General features: G+C 47.6%; 1 protein-coding gene and 1 pseudogene across 3 annotated transcripts in view; both read left to right on the top strand.

Moving 5' to 3' along the window:
• The window catches only part of PBX4 (PBX homeobox 4), a 67,760-nt gene that overhangs the window by 12,284 nt on the left and 32,832 nt on the right, over positions 1 to 22,644 (top strand). For all 3 annotated transcript variants that reach the window (XR_010138446.1, XR_010138447.1, XM_024237104.3), the window contains exon 2: positions 9,302 to 9,375. Coding sequence is in view for 1 of the 3 variants with exons in the window: in XM_024237104.3 (XP_024092872.3) it covers positions 9,302 to 9,375 (74 nt within the window). In the remaining 2 variants the exon portion in view is untranslated. The remainder of the gene's footprint in view (positions 1 to 9,301; positions 9,376 to 22,644) is intronic.
• LOC100462184 (PHD finger-like domain-containing protein 5A) lies at positions 16,094 to 21,229 on the top strand (annotated as a pseudogene).

Genomic DNA, 22,644 nt, shown 5'->3' with positions numbered 1-22,644 from the left:
TTGCCAGGTAAGGAGTGAGCACGCAGTTTGTCCCAGACTTGTACAGTGTAAGTACTTTGCAAAGTCTTCTGACCTTTCTAAGGTATTTGTCCTGGTTTGTTTTGTTCTGTTTTGTTTTGTTTTGTTTTTCAGACGGAGTCTCACTCTGTTGCCCAGGTGGGAGTTCAGTTTTCTTTATTTTTTTTTGAGACAGGGTCTCACTTGCCTAGACTGGAATGCAGTGGCACGATCTTGGCTCACCACAACCTCCGCCTCCCAGGTTCAAGCGATTCTCCTGCCTCAGCCTCCTGAGTAGCTGGGATTACAGGCGCTCGCCACCACAGCCTGGCTCATTTTTGTATTTTTAGTAGAGACGAGGTTTCACCATATTGGTCAGGCTGGTCTCAATCTCCTGACCTCAAGCGGTCCGCCCGCCTCGGCTTCCCAAAATGCTGGGATTACAGGCGTGAGCCACTGCACCCGGCCCGCAGTTTTACTTCTTAAGAGCAGGGAACATAAGTTCTAAATTTTTGTTTGTACCTAGGTTTGTCTCCAGGAGATGTATAGTATTGCTGACTGCTTTTGTCAGCTAAAATAATCCTTCTAGAACTGAGAATAATCAAGGATAATCTAGTCTATCCTTGGTTAAGGTGTTAGAATCATTGTTGCTTTCAGGAAGGCTTTTTCAAGTAGTATTCTATTCCATAGGGACTGAAATCTCTGAATATATCTTTAAATGAAATTCCCAAGTAATTTAAAATGATACCTTGCTGAGGAAAACAGATTGTTCCGTAATTTGGGAAAGTAAATTATAGCTAAAATTATCAGCTAAAACATACTGTTGGTAGATACCAGAATGTGGATTATGTTTTTATTCATTTTCATGTTCCTTAGCCCTTATACAAGGACCAGCATATGGTACTTCCACAATAAATGTTTGTCCCATAAATATTGAATAAATGAGGTTGAAGGGGGATAAAGCTCTATGCTTTCACTTTCTGGCATTTTCTATATGACTCTCAATTGTTTTGCTATAGATTTTGAATATTGGTTTAAAAATGATATTCAGAATTTTGGTTTTGGGCTTTTTTTGTTTTTGTTTAGGTTAGAAGACTCCTTGGAAGTCAATTTAAAAGATTTACTGTTCTTCCTTTTTTTCGAATTTTTCTCATAAATATTAGCATTTTAAAAAACTCAGATATGTGGCCAGGCGCAGTGGCTGACGCCTATAATCCCAGCACTTTGGGAGGCCGAGGTGGGTGAATCACTTGAAGTCAAGAGTTCTAGACCAGTCTGGCCAACATGATGAAACCCCGCCTTTACTAAAAATACAAAAATTAGCCAGGAGTGGTGGCGTATACCTGTAATCCCAGCTACTCGGGAGGCTGAGGCACAAGAATCACTTGAACCTAGGAGACAGAGGTTGCAGTGAGCTGAGATCATGCCACTGCACTCGAGCCTGGGCAACAGAGCAAGACTCTGTCTCAAAAACAAACAAAAATATTCAGATATGTGGATTTGGTAGAATATGTCATATTCTTGTGTTTTTTGTGTTTTTTGTTTGTTTGTTTGTTTTGAGACAGAGTCTTGTGTCACCCAGGCTGGAGTTCAGTGGTGCGATCTTGGCTCACTGCAACCTCCACCTCCTGGTTTCAAGCAATTGTCATGCCTCAGCCTCCCAGGTAGCTGGGATTACAAGCATGTGCCACCATGCCTGGCTAATTTTTGTATTTTTAGTACAGACGGGGTTTCACCAGGATGGCCAGGCTGGTTTTGAACTCCTGACCTCAGGTGATCCGCCCGCTTCAGCCTCCCAAAGTGCTGGGATTACAGGCATGAGCCCCCGCACCCGGCCATAACGTGTCATATACTTGTTAGACATACCAGCACCAACCCCATTTTTCTCCTGACAGTCCCCATTCTCTGGCTTCCAGTCTATCTCATTATCAACTCTCTATTGCATTATAACAAATCACCGCAAGCCTAGCAGCTTAAAACAGCAGATATTTATTATCTCACAGTTTCCTTGGGTCAGGATTCTGGGCACAGCTTAGCTAGGTCGTCTGCTTAGGGTCTCACAAGGCTGCAGTCAAGGTGTTGGCTGGGCTATGTTCCTATCCAGAGCATGGGGTTCTCTCCCAATGTCGCATGGTTGATGGAAGAATTCACTTCCTGCAGTTGAAGTACAAAGGTCCCTGCTTTCTTCCTGGCTGTCAGCTGAGGCTGCTCTCAGCTCTAGAGGCTGCCTGCAGTTCCTGCCACCAGCTGTCATGACATGGCAGCTGGTGCCAGTGGGTGACTCTCTAGTCATCTAAGGTGGAGTCTTAGATAACAACATAACCATGGCAGAGATGATACCATCACCTTTGGCACATTGCAAGTCACAGTTACTTCCTGAACTCAAGGAAAAAGGACTATATAAGGACATGACTCACTGGGGGTTACCTTAGGGTGTGTCTGCCAAGTAAGTGATTTCATCCCCTTGGGGAAGGTCTCACTAGTCAGTCCCCTTTTCCTCATGGATTTGCAGCAGCTGCTTGATCACTCCTTGCTCAAGGACATGCTGAAAGCTTGGGAACTTGTTTTCTTTTCATAATAAGCCACAGAAACTATGAAATTACTTTGTATGCATTAAAAAGTGCTTTCTACTGTATCTAAAGTAAAATATTTTATAAGGAGAAAACTGGTAAAAAAAAAAAAAAAAAATCCTAGAGCCTTTACAGAAGCAGAAGAGCCAACTTCATTTTCTTTCCTCTTATTGTTAAAATTAAGTTTCCAGGCCAGAAACAGGGGCTCACACCTGTAATCCTAACACTTTGTGAGGCCAAAGTGGGAGGATTACTTGAGCCCAAGAGTTTGAGACCAGTCTGGACAACATAGGGAGAACCCGTCTCTGTTTTATTTATTTATTTATTTATTTATTTATTCATTTATTTATTTATGAGACAGGGTCTCACTCTGTCACCCAGGCTGGAGTACAGTGGTGTGATCACAGCTCACTGCAGCCTTGATCTCCTGAGTTCAAGCGATCCTCCCACCTCAGCCTCCCTAGTAGCTGGGACTACAGGCACGTGCCACCAAACCCAGATAATTTACTTTTTGTATTATTATTATTATTATTATTATTATTATTATTATTATTTTGAGACAGAGTCTTGTTCTGTCACCAGGCTGGAGTGCAGTGGCGCAATCTCAGCTCACTGCAACCTGCACCTCCCAGGCTCAAGTGATTCTCCTGCCCCAGCCTCCTGAGTAGCTGGGACTACAGGCGCGCGCCACCATGCCCAGCTGAATTTTGTATTTTTAGTAGAGACGGGGTTTCACCACGTTGGCCAGGATGGTCTCAATCTTTTGGCCTCGTGATCCACCTGCCTCGGCTTCTCAAAGTGCTGGGATTACAGGCGTGAGCCACTGTGTCTGACAGTTTTTTGTATTTCGTATAGAGATGGGGTTTAAGTTAAATTTCCAGAAGATGAGCTATAACCAGAGTCCATTTTAATTAATGTTAATACTGCTTCTATGGAAAGAAAATGTTTAATATTTTAAGCTGAATATCCCATGTGATCAATGACTGTATACCTTGTAAGAAAGACTAACATGGCCAGGCATGGTGGCTCACACCTCTAATCCCAGCACTTTGGGAGGCCGAGGCAGGTGGATCACGAGGTCAGGAGATCGAGACCATCCTGGCTAACACGGTGAAACCCCGTCTATACTAAAAATATAAAAAATTAGCCGGGTGTGGTGGCATGTGCCTATAGTTACAGCTACTCAGGAGGCTGAGGCAGCAGAATCACTTGAACCTGGGAGGCGGAGGTTGCAGTGAGCCAAGATCACGCTACTGCACTCCAGCCTGGGTGACAGAGCGAGACTCCGTCTCAAAAACTAAAAATAAAAAATAGCCGGGCGCAGTGGCTCACGCCTGTAATCCCAGCACTTTGGGAGGCCGAGATGGGCGGATCACAAGGTTAGGAGATCGAGACCATCCTGGCTAACACGGTGAAACCCCGTCTCTAGTAAAAATACAAAAAATTAGCTGGGCGTGGTGGAGGGCGCCTGTAGTCCCAGCTACTCGGGAGGCTGAGGCAGGAGAACGGCATGAACCTGGGAGGCGGAGCTTGCAGTGAGCAGAAATCGTGCCACTGCACTCCAGCCTGGGCGACACAGCGAGACTCCGTCTCAAAAAAATAAAATAAAACAAAAAATAAAAAATAAGGACTAACGTTCAGGTTTAGATTTTCGGAAGTTCGTATCTCATCTCATCCCCCACAAACATTTTATATTTGAAGTTCAGAGACAAAGATCTTAGTTCTGCATCCCAGTTGTATTCCTTTTTTTTGTTGTTTTTTGAGATGGACTCTCACTCTGTTGCCCAGACTGGAGTGCAGTGATGTGATATTGTCTCACTGCAACCTCCACCTCCTGGGTTTAAGCGATTCTTGTGCCTCAGCAAGTAGCTGGGATTACAGGTGTACACCACCATGCCCATCAAATTTTTTGCATTTTTAGGAGAGACAGGATTTTGCCATGTTGGCCAGGCTGGTCTCAAACTCCTGACCTCGAGTGATCTCCCCATCTCAGCCTCCCAAAGTGCTGGGATTACAGGCATGAGCCACCATGCCCGGCCTCTCGTGGTGTTAATCAAATCTGATTTCTGTTGTGAAGTTATTGATTTTCAGGTACATTATTCAGCTGTGGCTTTTAATAATGGATCTTTTAATAATGGACGCTTGGATGACAGAGTTATAGGATTTAAAATCATCATAATAGTAAATATTAATAGCATAGTACTCATCAAAGTTGTTCACAGAAGTTCTGCTACATGCACATACCAGCTACCCTATTCTTTTTTTTTTTTTTTAGAGATGGAGTCTCGCTCGCTGGGATGCAGTGGCGTGATCTCGGCTCACTGCAACCTCCACCCCCTGGGTTCAAGCAATTAAGTTATCCTGCCTCATCCTCCTGAGTAGCTGGGATTATAGGCACATGCCATCATGCCCGGCTAATTTTTGTATTTTTAGCAGAGACATTGTCTCACTATGTTGGCCAGGCTGGTCTCAAACTCCTGACTTCAAGTGATCTGCCCACGTCAGTCTCCCCAAGTACTGGGATTACAGGCGTGAGCCACTGCGCCTGGCCAGTTACCCTATCCTTGCATTATCAAATTCTCTGTCTAGACTGGCTTTTTGGCATATAAACATGTGCTAGTACCTCCTATCTTTAAGAACAGTCAAAGACAACAGGCTGGGTGCCGTGGCTCATGCCTATAACCCTGGCACTTTGGGAGGCTGAGGCTGGTGGATCACTTGAAGCCAGGAATTCAAGACCAGCCTGGCCAACATGCCAAAACCCCATCTCTACTAAAAATACAAAAATTAGCTGTGTGTAGTGGTGGGCACATGTAATCCCAGCTACTCTGGAGGCCACAGGAGAATCACCTGAACCCATGAGGTGGAGGTTGCAGTGAGCCATGATTGCACCACTGCACTCCAGCCTGAGCAATAGAATAAGACTCTGTCTCAAAAAGAAAAAAAACCTCCTTTGACTTACCCTTTGGCCTTGCTTTGTACCCGGGATTTGTTTTAATCGGGTATGGTAAGATGACACACATGGAGACAACTGCCCTGTTGAAAGGGAAGTTTATTACTTACAGTTCCAGAGGAGGGGGCACACCATGCCAGGCAGGGCTACATGGGGAAGCACCTGGGTCAGTGGGCGACAGTGGAGGGAGGGAAAACACGGCCCAGAACTTTTATAGTGATTTCCTCAGGAAGGAGTGGGCATGGCATGGCAGGCAAGTTTGAGCAAGCTTAGGTTAGATAGTTTAAATAATTTTGGCAGGCTCCGTGCTAGAGGAGTGGTCTCTAGTTGGTCAGTACCTGGCCCAGGGGTGATTTAGGGCTGGGAAATTATTGGCTTTGTTTGTGAGCATTAAATGAAGACGATGATTGGGAATGTGGGCTTTTGATTGGTTGATTTGCATATGAATGGCATGTTCTTTGGCAAGTTGCTTGCTGTCTGTAGTAATAAGCTAGCCCTGGGAAGGGCAGTCTCTACAAGCCCCAGAATGTCAAAGCAAGATTAAAAAAACATAATTAATAGTCCAGGCCCATGCCTATAATCCCAATACTTTGAGGGGCCAAGGCGGGGGGATCTCTTGAGTCTAGGAGTTCAAGAACAGCCTGGGCAATATAGTGAGACTTCAGCTCTGCAAAAACATTTTTTAAAAATTAGCCAGGCATGGTAGCACCACCTGTAGTCCCAGCTACTCAGGAGGCTGAGGCGGGAGGATTGCTTGAGTTTGGGCACAGCATGGCCACTGCAGTCCAGCCTGGGCAACAGAGTAAGACCCTGTCTCAAAAAGAAAAACAAAAAAACATGATTAACACACACCCTGTCTTTTAGCACCTGTTATGTTTGTTTGATCTCCCTTATGATAAACATCAAAGACTTTGTGATTGCTGCTTCTGCTTCCTCTTCACCTCCACATTCTCTCCCAACCTTGTTCCCCCTCTGCTGAGTCATGTATGACCTTCATGTTGCTAAATCCGAATTCTCTTTATTCATTTATTTATTTATTTATCAGAGACAGGTTCTTGCTGCGTTGCCAAGACTGGTCCTCCCACCTCAGCCTCCCATAGTGCTGGGATTACAGACGTGAGCTACCGTGCCCAGCCTCAGATTCTCTTCTGGGTTCTTATTCTGCTTGGTCTCTCAGCAGCATTTCTCACAGATTACTCTTCTCTCCATGAAATTCTTCTCTTGGCTGAGCGCAGCCTGGGCAACATAACGAGACCCTGTCTCTACAACAAATACAGAATTTAGCCAGGTGTGTTGGCGCGTGCCTCTTGTCCCAGCTCATTGTCTCGCCATGTTGCCCAGGCTGGTCTCAAACTCCTGAGCTCCAGCGATCTGCCTGCCTTGGCCTCCCAAAATGCTAGAATTACAGGCATGAGACACCGATTTTACATTTCGGTAGATCAGAAAGCCCACATGGGCACACTGGGCTAAAATCAAGGTGTTGCCCAGTGAGCCCGTGGGCTGGTTCCTTGCCTTTTCCAGCCTGTTGAGGCCACCTGCATTCCTTGCTCATGGTCCCTTTCTTCATGATCAAGGCCAGCAACATAGTATCTCTCCAACCCTTACATCATCATGACTTTCTCTGCCCGCATCTGGGAAAGGTTCTCTGCCTTTAAGGGTCATGTGATGACAGTAGCCCCCCCCCCAGATAATCCAGGTTAATCTCTCCATCTCAAGGTCCTTAACCTTAATTACACTGGCAGAATTATTTTTCCCATTTTTTGTAAAGTACCGTATTTAGGGTTCTGAGAATAAGCATGTGGACCCTTTTGGGAGCCATTATCCTGCCAACCACAGTTCCCATCCCAAGCGAGCAAAAGCCAGTTGTCCCGATGACTTTCAAGGCCCTTAGAGTCAATCTCCACTTGCCGCTCTAACTTCTCGTAGCTCTCTCCCTCACCCGTAACACTCAGCAGCCTGGTCTCAAACAGCCAGTACTGAACCCAGTGTGTTCTCACAGGGCCTTTGCGCTTGGCTGTTTCTTCTGCCTAAACCATACCTCTCTCCAGCCCTTTTCTTGGTTGATTTCTCCTTCTCATTCTGATCTCAGCTTTGATGTCACCTCAGAGACATGGAAATTCCAAAAAGCCTTCTAACCATCACTGTCATGTGACCCCAGTCGCCCCAAAGCAACTGCCACGGCTGATGGGTTTCTTGTTGGTGTGTATTTTTGGTGTCTCACTCCCTCCCTCTTAACTGCCACATGTGTAAAAACCTCACCTGTCTGTGTCTCTGATGCCAGAATGGTGTGTGGCACATAGTAGGTACTCAGTAAACACCTGCCAAGTGACACTGGAAGAGGATGATTAGTGCTTCTGCTTATGCACCAGGATACGCCACTGCAGGACCATAGCGTGAACACAGATTTCAAGTCATTGGACCTTGACATTTCATAGTTCTTTTTTTTTTTTTTCTTTCTTTTTTTTTTCTTCTTTTTTTTTTTTTTTTTTTGAGATGGAGTCTCTCTCTGTCACCCAGGCTGGAGTTCACTGGCACGATCTCAGCTCACTGCAACCTCTGCCTCCCTGGTTCAAGCAATTCTCCTGTCTCAGCCTCCCGAGTAGCTGGGACTACAGGTGCCCACCACTACGCCCAGCTAATTTTTGTTTTTTGTTTTTTTTTTTTTAGTAAAGACAGGGTTTCACCATGTTGGCCAGGCTGGTCTCAAACTCCTGACCTCAGGCGATCCATCTGCCTCGGCCACCCAAAGTGCTGGGATTACAGGCATGAGCCACTGCCTCTGGCCTTTTTTTTTTTCTTAATGACAAGGCTTCTGTTATGCTGGCTGGACTACAGTGGCATGTTCATAGCTCACTACAGCCTCTAACTCATGGGCTCAAGCCATCCTCCTGTCTCAGCATCCCAAGGGATTGGGACTACGGCATACCACCATGCCCAGCTAATTTTTAAATTTTTGAAGAGAATGGGTCTCACCATGTTGCCCAGGCCGATCTTAAATTTCTGGGCTCAAGTGGTCCTCCTGCCTTGGCCTCCCAAACTGTTGAGACTACAGACGTGAGCCACTAATGCCTTGCCATAGTTTTTGATGAGTTATTTGCATTGCTTAAACTTTTACATATAGTGGGAAATGTTTTGAATATTTGTATATTGCTTTATATTATTATTATTATTATTGAGACAGAGTCTCACTCTATTGCCTGGGCTGGAGTGCAGTGGCACAATCTTGGCTCACTGCAACCTCTGCCTCCCAGGTTTAAGCATTTCTCCTGCCTTAGCCTCCTGAGTAACTGAGATTACAGATGGGCACCTCCACACCCGACTAATTTTTGTATTTTTAGTAGAGACAGGGTTTCACCATGCTGGCCAGGCTGATCTCGAACTCCTGACCTCAGGCAATCTGCCCGCCTTGGCCTCCCAAAGTTCTGGGATTATAGGCGTGAGCCTCTGAGCCCGGCCAAGTTTTGTATTTTTTAATAGAGACGGGTTTCACCATGCTGGCCAGGCTGGTCTCAAACTCCGGACCTCAAGTGATCCACCCTCCTCGACCTCCCAAAGTGCTGGGATTACAGGTGTGAGCCACCACGCCTGGCCTTTATATTGATTTTGTGCAAATCAAATTCACATGAAATGTGATCATACTGCATTTTCATAAGGCGGCTTATCTACAGTCAGAGTGGCAGATCTCGTTTGGTCTGATTTCTCAATATGGAAGATCTTTACTCTTGGGGACAAGATGATGACTATTCTTTTCTCACACCCTCCTCTGTCACCTCCATTTCAGAAAGCATGCTCTGAATTGCCATCGGATGAAGGCTGCTCTGTTCAGCGTGCTCTGTGAGATCAAGGAAAAGACAGGTAGGCTGTTTAGAAGACACTTTCTGGCCAAGCACGGTGGCTCATGCCTGTAATCCCAGCATGTTGGGAGGTGGAGGTGGGCAGATCACCTGAGGTTAGATTCAAGACCAGCCTGACCCACATGGAGAAACCCTGTCTCTATTAAAAATACAAAAATTAGCCAGGCGTGGTGACACATGCCTGTAATCCCAGCTACTCGGGGGGCTAAGGTAGGAGAATCGCTTGAACCTGGGAGGCGGAGGTTGTGGTGAGCCAAGATCGCGCCATTGCACTCCAGCCTGGGCAACAAGAGTGTGCGGTGAGCCAAGATCACGCCATTGCACTTCAGCCTGGGCAACAAGAGTGAAACTCTGTCTCAAAAAAAAAAAAAAAGGCACTTCCTGTGTGTGTCTAGAGCTGCGGCAGCACACCTCTGATCTTGTCTCAGCCCTTATGTGCATGGTGGGCCATTTTGCTCATCCCTTCTGTCTCGCAGAAGACGGCTAGGATGTTTTCTTTCTGCCTTATCATTGCCCTGGTTTCCGGTATGCACACTGATTTATTTTGTAGTTTATAACTGAGAAATACTGTTGCAAATCAGTAACAAGCAGCTGCATTCTAGGTCGAAGACCTAAGAGGTGCTTAGCATTCAGTCATACAGAAAAAGGAAAAATGACAGACTTAGGGAAATTGAATAAGAACAATTTTGTCGGCTGGGCACAGTGGCTCATACCTGTAGTCCTAGCACTTTGGGAGGCTGAGGCAGGTAGATCACGAGGTCAGGTGTTCAAGACCAGCCTGGCCAAGATGGTGAAACCCCATCTCTACTAAAAATACAAAATTAGCCAGGCGTGGTGGCGCATGCCTGTAATCCCAGCTACTTGGGAGGCTGAGGCAGGAGAATCACTTGAACCCAGGAGGTGGAGGTTGCAGTGAGCCGAGATCGCGCTATTGCACTCCAGCCTGGGCAACAAGAGTAAGCCTCCGTCTCAAAAAAAAAAAAAAAAAAGGAAAGAAAAGAAAAGTTGAAAAAATAGTACAGAGAGTTCTCATATCTCCTTCTCCGGGCTTCCTGTCTCGTCAACACCTTCAGAGCCATAGCCATAGTACAAATATGGAAACCAGGAAATTACGCTGAGTACAATGATCTTTAACTGAACTACAGACCTCATTTGGAGTTCCCCAGTTTTTGCCCTAATGCCCTTTTCTGCCCTGAATCCCACGTTGTATTTAGTCATCATGTCTCTTTGGTCTCCTGTGATCTGTGACCTTGTCATCCATGAATGACGCTGACCATTTTAAGAAGTGCTCAGTCATTTTGTAGAACACCCCTCAGTGCGGTTTGTCTGATGTTTCCTCTAGATTGGACTGAAGTTGTGCGTTTGTGGCTAGAGTCCCACAGAGGCGATGTGTGTGTCCTCAGCACATTGTGTCAGGGAAAACATGCTGTCAATGTGTCCTGTCACTGCTACCATTGACCTTGATCACTTGGTCAAGGTTAATAACAATTTGAAAATAGCTTATAAGTGGGGCCACCAAATAAGGTGAAGATATTTAAACCAAGGGTCATCTGCACAAAGTGTCACTTGATTTCTTAGAGTGAGTTGGTCTCTTGAGGTCAATTATTTGAATTTTGTGTGTCACTTGGGAGCATAGCACTTCATATTTGCTGAGGCTTGTGGAAAGTGTGTGTATATGTTGTACAAAAGCGTGTTTCTTTCTGAACACTGTTCTGGTGCAAGATTGATGTGTACTTGACATATATAGCAGTTGAGAACAGCAAGAGGGTCTGAATTCTGCCTCCACCTCTGGCTGCATGACCCTGGTCCTTGGCTGAACCTTTCTCTGTTCCTGGTCCTCCTGTGATTTGGGGGGCAATAATAATACTTAGCTCATGGTTACTGAGGACTGTTGAGGGCTGTGTGAATTCATATATGTAAGGCTGTAGGCATGGTGCCCAGCCATCAGAAGGGATCTGGTGACTAAAGGAGAAATTCAAGTTTAAATCTACATTTAAGTTTCACCTAAATGCTATGAGGACATGATGTCCCTAACCGTCACCAGTGTAAATTTATTTTTATTTTTATTTTTTGGAGATGGAGTTTCACTCTTATTGCCCAGGCTGGAGTGCAATGGCACGATCTTGGCTCACTGCAACCTCTGCCTTCCGGGTTCAAGCGATTCTCCTGCCTCAGCCTCCGAGTAGCTGGGATTACAGGTGCCTGCCACCACACCCAGCACATTTTTTGTATTTTTTATTAAAGATGGGGTTTCACCATGTTGGCCAGGCTGGTCTTGAACTCCTGACCTCAGGTGATCTGCCTGCCTGTTTGCCTCCCAAAGTGCTGGGATTACAGGCGTGAGCCACCACACCTGGCCTTTTTTTTTTTTTGGAGACAGGGTCTCACTCTGTCACCCAGGCTGGAGGGCAGTGACATAATCTTGGCTCACTTCAGCCTCCTGGGTGAGTGATCCTCCCACCCCATCCTCCCAAGTAGCTGGGACTACAGGCGCGAGCCATGTTGCCCAGCTAATTTTTGTATTTTTTGTAGAGAGAGGGTTTTGTCATGTTGCCCAGGCTGGTCTCAAACTCCTGGCCTCCCAAAATGCTGGGATTACGTGTGTGAGCCACTGTGCCCAACCAGGCTCATATTCTGTTCTGCCTCTGCCTGCTTCACCCAGTTCTCTAAGGAGCCCTGATTCCTGTCAGAGTAAATCTTGGCCCTTGATGTGCTCATTGCTGTTGGGGTATTGCTGCTCTTGGACACTCTTAGGACACAGAGCTAAGGAATATTTGTGGGTTATTACAGATGCGTGTGTACACACTCACATGTGCGCACATATTCACATCTGTTTTCCTATGTCTTTATATATTAAAAACCATGAGTTCATTATGATATCTTTAATTTTATTTATTTATTTATTTATTTATTCATTTATTCTCACTCTGTTGCCCAGCCTGGAGTGCAGTGGTGCAATCTCAGCCTCCCAGGTTCAAGCATTTCTCCTGCCTCAGCCTCTGAGTAGCTGGGATTATGGTGTGCACCACCACGCCTGGCTAATTTTGTATTTTTAGTAGAGACAGGGTTTCATCATGTTGGCCAGACTCGTCTCAAACTCCTGACCTCAAGTGACCCGCCCTCCTCAGCCTCCCAAAGTGCTGGGATTACAGATGTGAGCCACCACGCCCAGCTTATTTTTATTTTTGAGACAGGGTCTCACTCTGTCACCAGGCTGGAATGCAGTGGTGAAGTCACAGCTCATTGCAGCCTCAACCTCCTGGGCTCAAGCAATCCTCCCACCTTGGCCTCCCAAAGTGCTGGGATTACATGCATGAGCCACTGTACCTGGCCCATTCCAATATCTTTAATTCTAGTTCACCACAGGGTTCCCACTATTTTTCTCTCTTCCCAGGTTTGTGACTCCTTCCTCCAACAGTGAGAGCCTGCTCCTGTTGTCCTCAGTACTTTTGCTTGTGTAATCAATCTCCCACCTCCTTCACCCCCAAGTATACTTAATCCCCCAGCCAAGCAGACCCCTCCTTGTCCCCACCCCCCAGCAGACTGCTGCTGCTGACAGCCCCCACATGATATGCCCCCTGTTGGTCTCCAACACCCAGTGCCAGGTCATCCTCCCAATGGGGCCAGATGCTGGGCTGTGATGCCCCTGGCTTCCTGCCCACCTCATATGCCTCTCATGGGTGTGTGAATATCTGATGACCTGTTTTATCTGTTGCTTATTTAAATTGTGGGGAGCAGATGCTATGGAAATGGAAACACAAAGGTTAGGCTTTCCTGGGGAACCAGACACACAAGTTTCTTGTTAGCAGTGAACTGGTTTTAAGCAAATTTGCCCTCAACTCCCTGGCAGCACTCCCTGATGGTGCTTCAGCATTTGTGTGGTAAGCTGGACAAGAGGGGGCCCTGCACCTGAATGAGCCCCAAGTACTGCGGGCTGAGGGAAACTGCTCAGAAGGACACAGCCAGTGTGTATCCACCCCCTGGAGACACCGGCTGTGGTCATGTGTTTCTTAGTATTGTGGAATTGTGTAATGTTGGTCCCTTTCACTTTTCACCTAATAAAAATAAGCCAGTGTCATGACCACTTGCTGAGGCATGTGTACCACTAGGCACAGGCAGCCCAAGTTGTCCCTTGCTCACCCCTGACCCTGACCCCAGGAAGCAGCCTTTGGGGGCTCCCCCACTGCCCACAGCGGGTGTTTAGCAATGCAACATCAGGAATTTAGTAATAATAAAAAGCTATTTTAAAAAGTACTTTTTTAAGGCTGGGTGCGGTGGCTCACGCCTGTAATTCTAGCACTTTGGGAGGCCGAGGCGGTTGGACCACCTGGGATCAGGAGTTCGAGACCAGCCTGACCAACATGGTGAAACCCCGTCTCTACTAAAAATACAAAAATTAGCTGGGTGTGGTGGCGTGCGCCTGTAATCCCAGTTACTCAGGAGGCTGAGGCAGGAGTATCGCTTGAACCCAGGAGGCAGAGTTTGTAGTGAGATGACATTGTGCCACTGCACTCCAGCCTGGGTGACAGAGTGAGACCCTGTCTAAAAAAAAAAGTACTTTAATCAACTGTAGTCTCGGGAAGCTGTCATTCTTGACCTTCCTTCCAGTGAGCTGCTGGGGCTGAACGAGAAACCGATTTTTGAGAGTGTGGGTGTTCAGCCTGGGCACGCCTCTTCATAATTCCATCTGCCCCTGTGTGGATGTTACTGCATGAGTCTGATAGTCTCAAATTCAGCAGTTTCAGGAGGGAAAACAAGAGTTGATACCAACTGTTGCCAGTGCAGCTGAGATGTCTGTCCATTTCAACCCCTGGTGTGGCCCCGCCTCCCCACCCCTATCTGCCTAGGCTTTGAGGGCCATGCTCAGGACTTTTTTTTTTTTTTAGACAGTTTCGCTCTTGTTGCCTAGGCTGGAGTGCAATGGCGCAATCTCGGCTCACTGCCTCCCAGGTTCAAGCAATTTTCATGCCTCAGCCTCCCGAGTGCTGGGATTACAGGCATCTGTCACCACACCCGGCTAATTTTTTGTATTTGGTAGAGACAGGGTTTCACCCTGTTGGTCAGGCTGGTCTTGAACTCCCAACCTCAGGTGATCCGCCCGCCTCGGTCTCCCAAAGTGCTGGGATTACAGCCATGCGCCACCACGCCCGGCGACATTTTTAATTTTTTAATTTTTTTTTTTTTTTTAAATTAAGACACAGTCTCACTGTGTTGCCCAGACTGGCCTCAAACTCCTGGGCTCAAGTGATCCTCACACCTCAGCTTCCGCACACACCACCATGTCCAGGGGTCGCTGAGGACTATTTTTGGGGGGATGAGGTCTTAGTATGTTGCCCAGGTTGGCCTTGAACTCCTGAGCTCAAGTGATCCTCCTGCCTCAGCCTCCCAAGGTGTGGGGTTACAGGCATGTGCCACTGTGCCTGGCCACTCAGGACTTTTGATTCCTCCAAGCTGAGTCCCAAGGCCGCTGCAGGGCTCAGAGCACAGGCCACCTGGGCATTTCCTTGGAAGCTAATGCTTTCTTCCCACTGACTGGCTCAAACATCTGGGTACAGGGTATGTTTTGGGGTACAGCAGGACAGGGATGAGACAGCAACTTCTCCTCCCCGAAATGCACAAGCCTGGAGCTGGGGGATGCCTGTTCCTGAGTGTCACCTGGAGTGTCCAGGTATCTTTTTACATCAGGAAGTGCAGTCAGTGAGTGCTGTGGGTCCCACCTGTGGGCCACCGGCCTTGATGTCAGGAACACCTCAGCCTCCTAGTCTCGGAGACAAGCCAGCCAGTGGCAGGAAAGTAAACAGGATCTCGATTCTGCTCCATCTGCCCCCATCCCGTGACCAGGAATGGCCAAGTCTCAGCCCAGAGGAAACTGTTCATGGTCCTGATCCTGCACCCTGTGGTACCCATGGGCCGCCTCTCTCTCGAAGGGCAATCCCATGAGCCGGGGTCCTGGCGTGCTTCTCGATTTAACCCACAGTTCTCACATTGCCCTCTGGCTGAAGTCTGCAGCAGGCCTTATAGTAAAGACCAAACTTCCACAGAGCATTTAAAGCCTGGTGGGGCAGGACATGGTGGCTCACACCTATAATCCCAGTACTTTGGAATCGCTTGAGCCCAAGAGTATGAGACCAACCTGGGCAACACAGTAAGACCCCGTCTCTACAACAACAACGACAAAGATGAAGTCTGGTGGGTATTGATGGAGCCTGGGCAGGCAGCTCGGGGCTTCCTTGAGTTGTTCCCCAGAGCCCTGCACAGCCTCGGGCAGACCCTTTTTCTCTTGTTTTACAGATAGGCAGTGGGAAGCTCTAAGAGACAGGGGCCTCCCCAGGGCACACCAGTCACCCACAGCCAGGCTGCATGCTGCCCCACCCCGTACGCTGTCCTCACTTGTGAAAGGGACCCAGGGCCTGTCCCTCATGGCCGGCACTCATGGACCGCACACATTCACCTGTGTCATCTGAACAATGACCATTCCTGGCCAGCACAGGGTCTAGGATGTGCTATGTTCTCAGGGTCTGTCCTGGTGCCTTTCTGTTTTTGTTGAATGAAAAACTGTTTCTGATGACTGATACATATTAACTGAAATCCCTTTCATCCAGTTCCCCTTATGAGGTTCAGAAGATTCAGTGTCTGGGGGCCTGATTTAGAACACAGGGCTTATCACTCACAGCAGCCTGAAAAGAAAGTGGGCCTTCATGTAAACCTGGCATCACCGGATGCACTGGCAGCACTCCCTGACGAACCCCAGGAATGGCCTGTCAGAGGTATGCAGGCAGGTCCCTCAAAGCTTGTCTCCTGGGGTCAGCTTCACCACACCACAGTGTCTGGGCATTCCTGCCCTGCGGTGGTCTCTGAAGGCCAAGGACACCCTTAGCGTATGCATTTCCTCCCAAACCCTCCTTCCCAGAAACAGCTGTCCTCCTCAGTGTCTAGAGGAGCTGTTCTGAGAACAAAATAAACCCTGATTAGTTGCAGAGCTTTGAATTTAGCTGGGAGGACCAGATACTGGCCACAGTCCCTTTGCTGAGACCCTAGGACTAGGTATGTTGCAGAATTCGAAAGCGTTGGATTTAAGATGTGTCACGTTGGCCAGGTATAGTGGCTTACGCCTATAATCCCAGCACTTTGGGAGGCTGAGGCAGACAGATCACCTGAGGTCAGGAGTTCGAGACCAGCCTGGCCAATATGGTGAACCACCCCCCCACCACCCTCACCCACCCGTCTCTACTAAAAATACAAAAACTAGCTGGGCATGGTGGCGGGTGCCTGTAATCCTAGCTACACGGGAGGCTGAGGCAGAAGAATCACTTGAACCTGGGATGTGAGGGTTGCAGTGAGCTGAGATCACACCACTGCACCCCAGCTTGGGCGACAGAGTGAGACTCTGCCTCTAAAAAAATATAAAAATAAAAAATAAGATTTGTCACATTGATGTTCCCAGTGAGGACTGAGGTGTGGCCTGAATTCACACAGTGGTGTTTGGCACCAGAGCAGGGACAGCCTGGCACGTTGGAATGGGTCAGGCTTTACCTCCACATGAGCATGCGTGACAGCCTGTGTGAAAAACTTTGGATCTCAGATCTCGAGTGGGTAGGCAGCTCCGAGACGGCGTGCTGAGCCCCAGGGGCCCCTTGCAGACCCACCCGGCCATCCCATCCTGGGCGGTTCTTGAGAAGGGGCCTGCTTTGCTTTCTCCACCCTGTGACTGTGTCTCTGGGGAACGAGAAGTTTCTCACCCAGGCCTGTTGTGCTGCAGGAACCCTTGCTGTGCTGTAGGAACGCACAGAGCCCCATTCAGAGGAGTAAATGTAAATAATGCATAACATCAGGGAATGCCTTTTTGTCTTCCTAATGATTGGCCTTGCTAGTAGTTGGCAGGCATAAGCCATTCTCATTCTTTCCCTTCCTCGTCAGCAATTACAGAATCGGGTTCTGTAAATTCAGCCAGGAAGCTGGGGTGTCATGGTGCTCATGGGGCTTTCCTGGGTCCTAGCAGTCACCCTGAGGCCTATGAGTCACCTCTCTGGAACTGAGATCCTTTTTCTAATTAGCTGTACCCTGGGGCTGAGTCCCATGTACATTTCTTTAGGGTTCTTGTGGGAGTAGACCCCGGCAGCTGGGGGACTTATTCTCCAGGTTGATTGGAGTATCCTTTCCTCCCCTCAGTCTCAGGGTAACTCACAAATTGAGCCCCTGAGTCTCATCAGCCAGGTGGCTCCAGACACCACAGGGCTGTTTATATTTGAATTGATTAAAACCAAATGCAATTAACCAGTGCATTCCTCAGCCACACCAGCCACATTTCAAGTCTCAGCAGCCACACAGGGCTGGTGCCTCCTATGATAGAAAGGTCTAGAACATCCTATCATTGCCAAAGTGTCTGTTGGACAGAGAAGTGGATCATTGTATATAAATATACAGATTAAGGAATCTGAAAACAACCTGATGTCCTTGATAACTAGAAAAACAAAATGTGTGTCCAGGCGCCATGGCTCACACCTGTAATTCCAGCACTTTGGGAGGCCGAGGTGGGTGGATCATTTGAGGTCAGGGGTTCGAGACCAGCCTGGCCAACATGGTGAAACCTCGTCTCTACTAAAAATATAAAAATTAGCTGGGCGTGGTGGCATATGCCTGTAATCCCAGCTACTCGGGAGGCTGAGGTGCAAGAATCACTTGCACCTGGGAGGCGGAGGTTGCAATGAGCGGAGATCACGCCACTGCACTCTAGCCTGGGCGACAGAGCAAGACTGTCTCAAAAAAAAAAAAAGAATGAAAACAAAACAAAACGTGGTCCATCCATGCAATGGAGTATTATTCAGCCATAAAGAGGAATGAAGTATTGGCACAGGCTGCAATGTGGGTGCACCCCAAAAACATGATGCTGGGTAGGAGAAGCCAGATGTGAAATGTCACATCACGTGCTGTGTGATTCCATCAATATGAAGAGTCCAGATCAGGCAAATCCATAGAGACAGGAAGACTCGTGGTTGTCCCAGGGCTAGGGAGGGGGTGTAGAGAGTGACTGCTCATAGAGACAGGGTATCTTTAGGGAGGATGAGAATGTTAGCTAGTGGTGGTGGTCGCACAACCTTGGGAATAAACTAAAAACCACTGAATTAATCACTTTAAGCAGGTGAATTATATGGCATGTGAATTATATCTCAATAAAGCTCACCTCAAGGATTGAGGAGGGTCTTTGGTAGGGGCCGTATCTAAAACAGTGTGCCTGTAGCTTAAGGCCTTAGTGCACATGCACATTCTTATGAATTAGCACTTCTTTGCTGCCTCTTTGGGCTTAACCATTGACAGAAACTGTCTTGTGTGCTTGCACTTTTCTGGTTTGTTTTCTGACCTCTGACTCCTTTCCTGGAAGACCAGAATCAAGAAAGCACAAGGCAGATCTGTGGTTCATCTCTGCCCTGTTGTGGGCTTGGCACACTGTAGATACTGGGGAGCTTCTTTTTTTCTTTTGAGATGGAGTCTCGCTCTGTCACCCAGGCTGGAGTGCAGTGGTGCAATCTCAGCTCACTGCAACCTCAACTTCCTGGGTTCAAGCGAGTCTCCAGCCTCAGCCTCCCGAGTAGCTGGGATTACAGGTGCCCGCCACCATGCCCAGCTCATTTTTGTATTTTTAGTAGAGATGGGATTTCACCGCGTTGGCCAGGCTGGTCTCGAACTCCTGACCTCAGGTGATCTACCCGCCTCGGCCTCCCAAAGTGCTGGGATTACAGGCATGAGCCACCATGCCTGACCAGAACTTTTTTTTTTCTTTCTTTTTCTTTGTCTTTAGTTATTTATTTATTTATTTTAGACGGAGTCTCACTCGGTCGCCCAGGCTGGAGTGCAGTGGTGCGATCTCGGCTCACTGCAAGCTCCACCTCCCGGGTTCGGGTTCATGCCATTCTCCTGCCTCTGCCTCCTGAGTAATTGGGACTACAGGCGCCCACCACCACACTCCACTAATTTTTTGTATTTTTAGTAGAGACGGGGTTTCACCATGTTAGCCAGGATGGTCTTGATCTGACCTTGTGATCCGCCCGCCTCAGCCTCCCAAAGTGCTGGGACTATAGGTGTGAGCCACCGCGCCCAGCCTCTTTTTATTTTTTTATTTTTTGAGTCAAGATCTCGCTCTGTCATGCAGGTTGGAGGCACTGGTGTGATCATAGCTCACTGCTCCGTTGAATTCCTGGGCTCAAGTGATCCTCCCACCTCAGCCTCTGGAGTAGCTGGGACTACAAGTGGGCACCACCATGCCTGGATATTTTTTTGTGGAGATGGGATCTTGCTGTGTTGCCCAGGCTGGTCTTAAACTCTTGTCCTCAAGCAATCCTCCCTTCTCAGCCTCTAAAAGTGCTGGGATTACAGGGATGAGCCAACCTGTCCAGCCCTGGTGAACTTATTGATAGATCAGTTCCTTGGGAAATTCTTTTTAGAGTAGTCAGGGCATTGGATGGCCTAAAACTCTTTGATTCGCAGGTTGGGAATTGGTTGGTCATGGTTAGTATGCATGTTGCTAGGCTGGTTACCTCCCTGTATGAGACTCAGCCAAAGAGGCACCACACCTCATGGTGACTGTAGCCCAGCTCCTGAAGCTTCTAGACCTTTCCCCCATGGCTCTCATTAGTTGTTGTTTGAAATTAGAGCATTTCTTCCGATTAAAAAATTGGGCCACACGGTGACTCACACCTGTGATCCCAGCACTTTCGGAGGGTGAGGCGGGTAGATCACGAGGTCAGGAGTTCAAGACCAGCCTGGCCAACATGGTGAAACCCTGTCTCTACTAAAAATACAAAAATTGTGTGGTGGCCAGCTTAATTGGGAACTATGGCTAAAACATCATCCTGATTTGATCTTTTGCCACAAGCAGGCCGGTGTTGCCATCAGATGACTGTGTGAAAAATGTGATGGCAAATGTGTTATTTGTGACTCCTATGTGCGTCCCTGCACTCTGGTGCGCATATGTGATGAGTGTAACTATGGATCTTACTGGGACGCTGTGTGATCTGTGGAGGCCCTGGGGTCTCTGATGCCTATTATTGTAAGGAGTGCACCATCCAGGAGAAGAATAGGGATGGCTGCCTGAAGATTGTCTATTTGGGGAGCTCTAAGACCTCCTCTATGAACGCAAAAAATACGGCTTCAAGAAGAGATGATTGGTGGGTGGCCCCTTCCTCCCCCCCGCCCCACATCAAGCTGCTGCAGCTGCCAGAAAAGATGCCTACTATTACCAGCAGAAAGGGAGCAGAACCCAGAGCATCACCAGGAGTGCCTGCTGGTGTACTGGCAGCTTGCCACCCCCTCCTCTCCCTTCACCCAGACATGTAGTAGGGATGGAAAAGGATTCTTCACAGAGCACTCTGGGACACTGTATCGGAGAAAAATTGATAGATTAATTAATGGTTTTTCTGAATTCGAGAAGCAAGGATCTGTTCTCCATATTGATATGTGCTCCCTCAACCAAGATCTTCTAAAAAGAAATAATATTTTAGTCTTCTGGTTGAGTAGGTGACTGTGAAACTACGCTCAGTGGAAAACATGTTCTTGCAGCAGCTCTGGTGGCAGCTGTCCTTGAGGAACCTTCGGTGTGTGGTGGGAAGCTATCAGAACAAGAAATGTAGGCATTTACTCTTTTTTTTTTTTTTTTTTTTTTTAATTTGAGACAGAGTCTTGCTCTGTCACCCAGGCTGGAGTGCAATGGCTCGATCTCGGCTCACCACAACCTCCACCTCCTGGGGTCAAGCAATTCTCCTGCCTCAGCTGCCCAAATAGCTGGGATTACAGGAGTCCACCACCACGCCCGGCTAATTTTTGTATTTTTAGTAGAGATGGGGTTTCACCACATTGGCCAGGCTGGTCTCAAACTCCCGACCTCAGGTGATCCGCCCGCCTCGGCCTTCCAAAGTGCTGGTATTACAGGCGTGAGCCACCACTCCCGGCCTACTGTTTTAACACTTGTGCTGGTGTCATGTTATTCTCATTCTGAGAAATTGGAAACCCTTTCTATTGCTATTAATAAAGTTTGTGTTTATTTTCTGGTAGTCAGAAAACAAAAACAAAACAAAAAAACAAATTAGCTGGGTGGGGTGGCGGGTGCCTGTAATCCCAGCTACTCGTGAGGGTGAGGCAGGAGAATCGCTTGAACCTAAGAGGCAGAGGTTGCAGTGAGCCGAGATTGTGCCACTGCACTCCAGCCTGGGCAACAGAGCGAGACTCCGTCTCAAAAAAATTAAAAAGAAAAAGAAAATTGTTTATGGTAGATAGAAGCCATCAGTGAGTGCTGTTTTTCTTTTTCTTTTTCTTTTTTTTTTTTTTTGAGACGGAATCTCACTCTGTCGCCCAGGCTGGAGTGCAGTGGCGCGATCTCGGCTCACTGCAACCTCCACCTCCTGGGTTCAAGCGATTCTCCTGCCTCAGCCTCCCGAGTAGCTGGGACTACAGGTGCATGCCACCACGCCCGGCTAATTTTTTGTATTTTTAGTAGAGATGGGGTTTTAGCCTGTTAGCCATGATAATCCCGATCTCCTGACTTCGTGATCCGTCTGCTTCGGCCTCCCAAAGTGTTGGGATTACAGGCATGAGCAATCGTGCCCGGCCAAGTGCTGTTTTTCTTAGCTGTGGCTCTTAAATGTTTGCAACTCCTGACAGGGGCTTGTTTTTCCAGATGTGCTGCCTGGCACATCTGGAAAAATATATATTACAGCACTATATATTACAGTGTTTTGCTGTCTTCCTTTTGCCCTGTTACCACGTGCAAGGACAGTAGCACAGAAAAACAAGCCTAAGCCGCATATCATTTTTACTCAGCATTAGCAGTTCATATAATTGTTTGTTTATTTTTTGAGACAGGTTCTTGCTCTGTCACCCAGGCTGGAGTACAGTGGCATGATCATGGCTCAATGCATTCTTGACTTCCCAGGTTCAGGTGATCCTCCCACCTCAGCCTCTCAAGTAGCTGAGACTACAGATACAAGCCATCATATCTGGCTAATTTTTGTATTTTTTATAGATGGGGGTCTTGCTGTGTTGCCCAGGCTGGCCTGGAACTCCTGGGCTTAAGTGATCCTCCCATCTCAGCCCCTCAAAGTGCTAGGACTACAGGCATAAGCCACCACATGCTTGGCCTATTTATTTTTTAAATGTACAGAACAGTAGGAATTTTTTTTTAAATCACCTAATAGTTTATTTCAGAACTGCAGGGTTTTAATTAACAAACGTGTAAACATATGGAAATGAAATTAATTTGCATATTTGATTGTGGTTCCAG

Source organism: Pongo abelii, chromosome 20, assembly GCF_028885655.2.
Source record: "Pongo abelii isolate AG06213 chromosome 20, NHGRI_mPonAbe1-v2.0_pri, whole genome shotgun sequence".
NCBI lineage: Eukaryota > Metazoa > Chordata > Mammalia > Primates > Hominidae > Pongo > Pongo abelii.
Note: the sequence above shows the minus strand (reverse complement) of the source record. Positions and strands in the feature narration are given on the sequence as shown.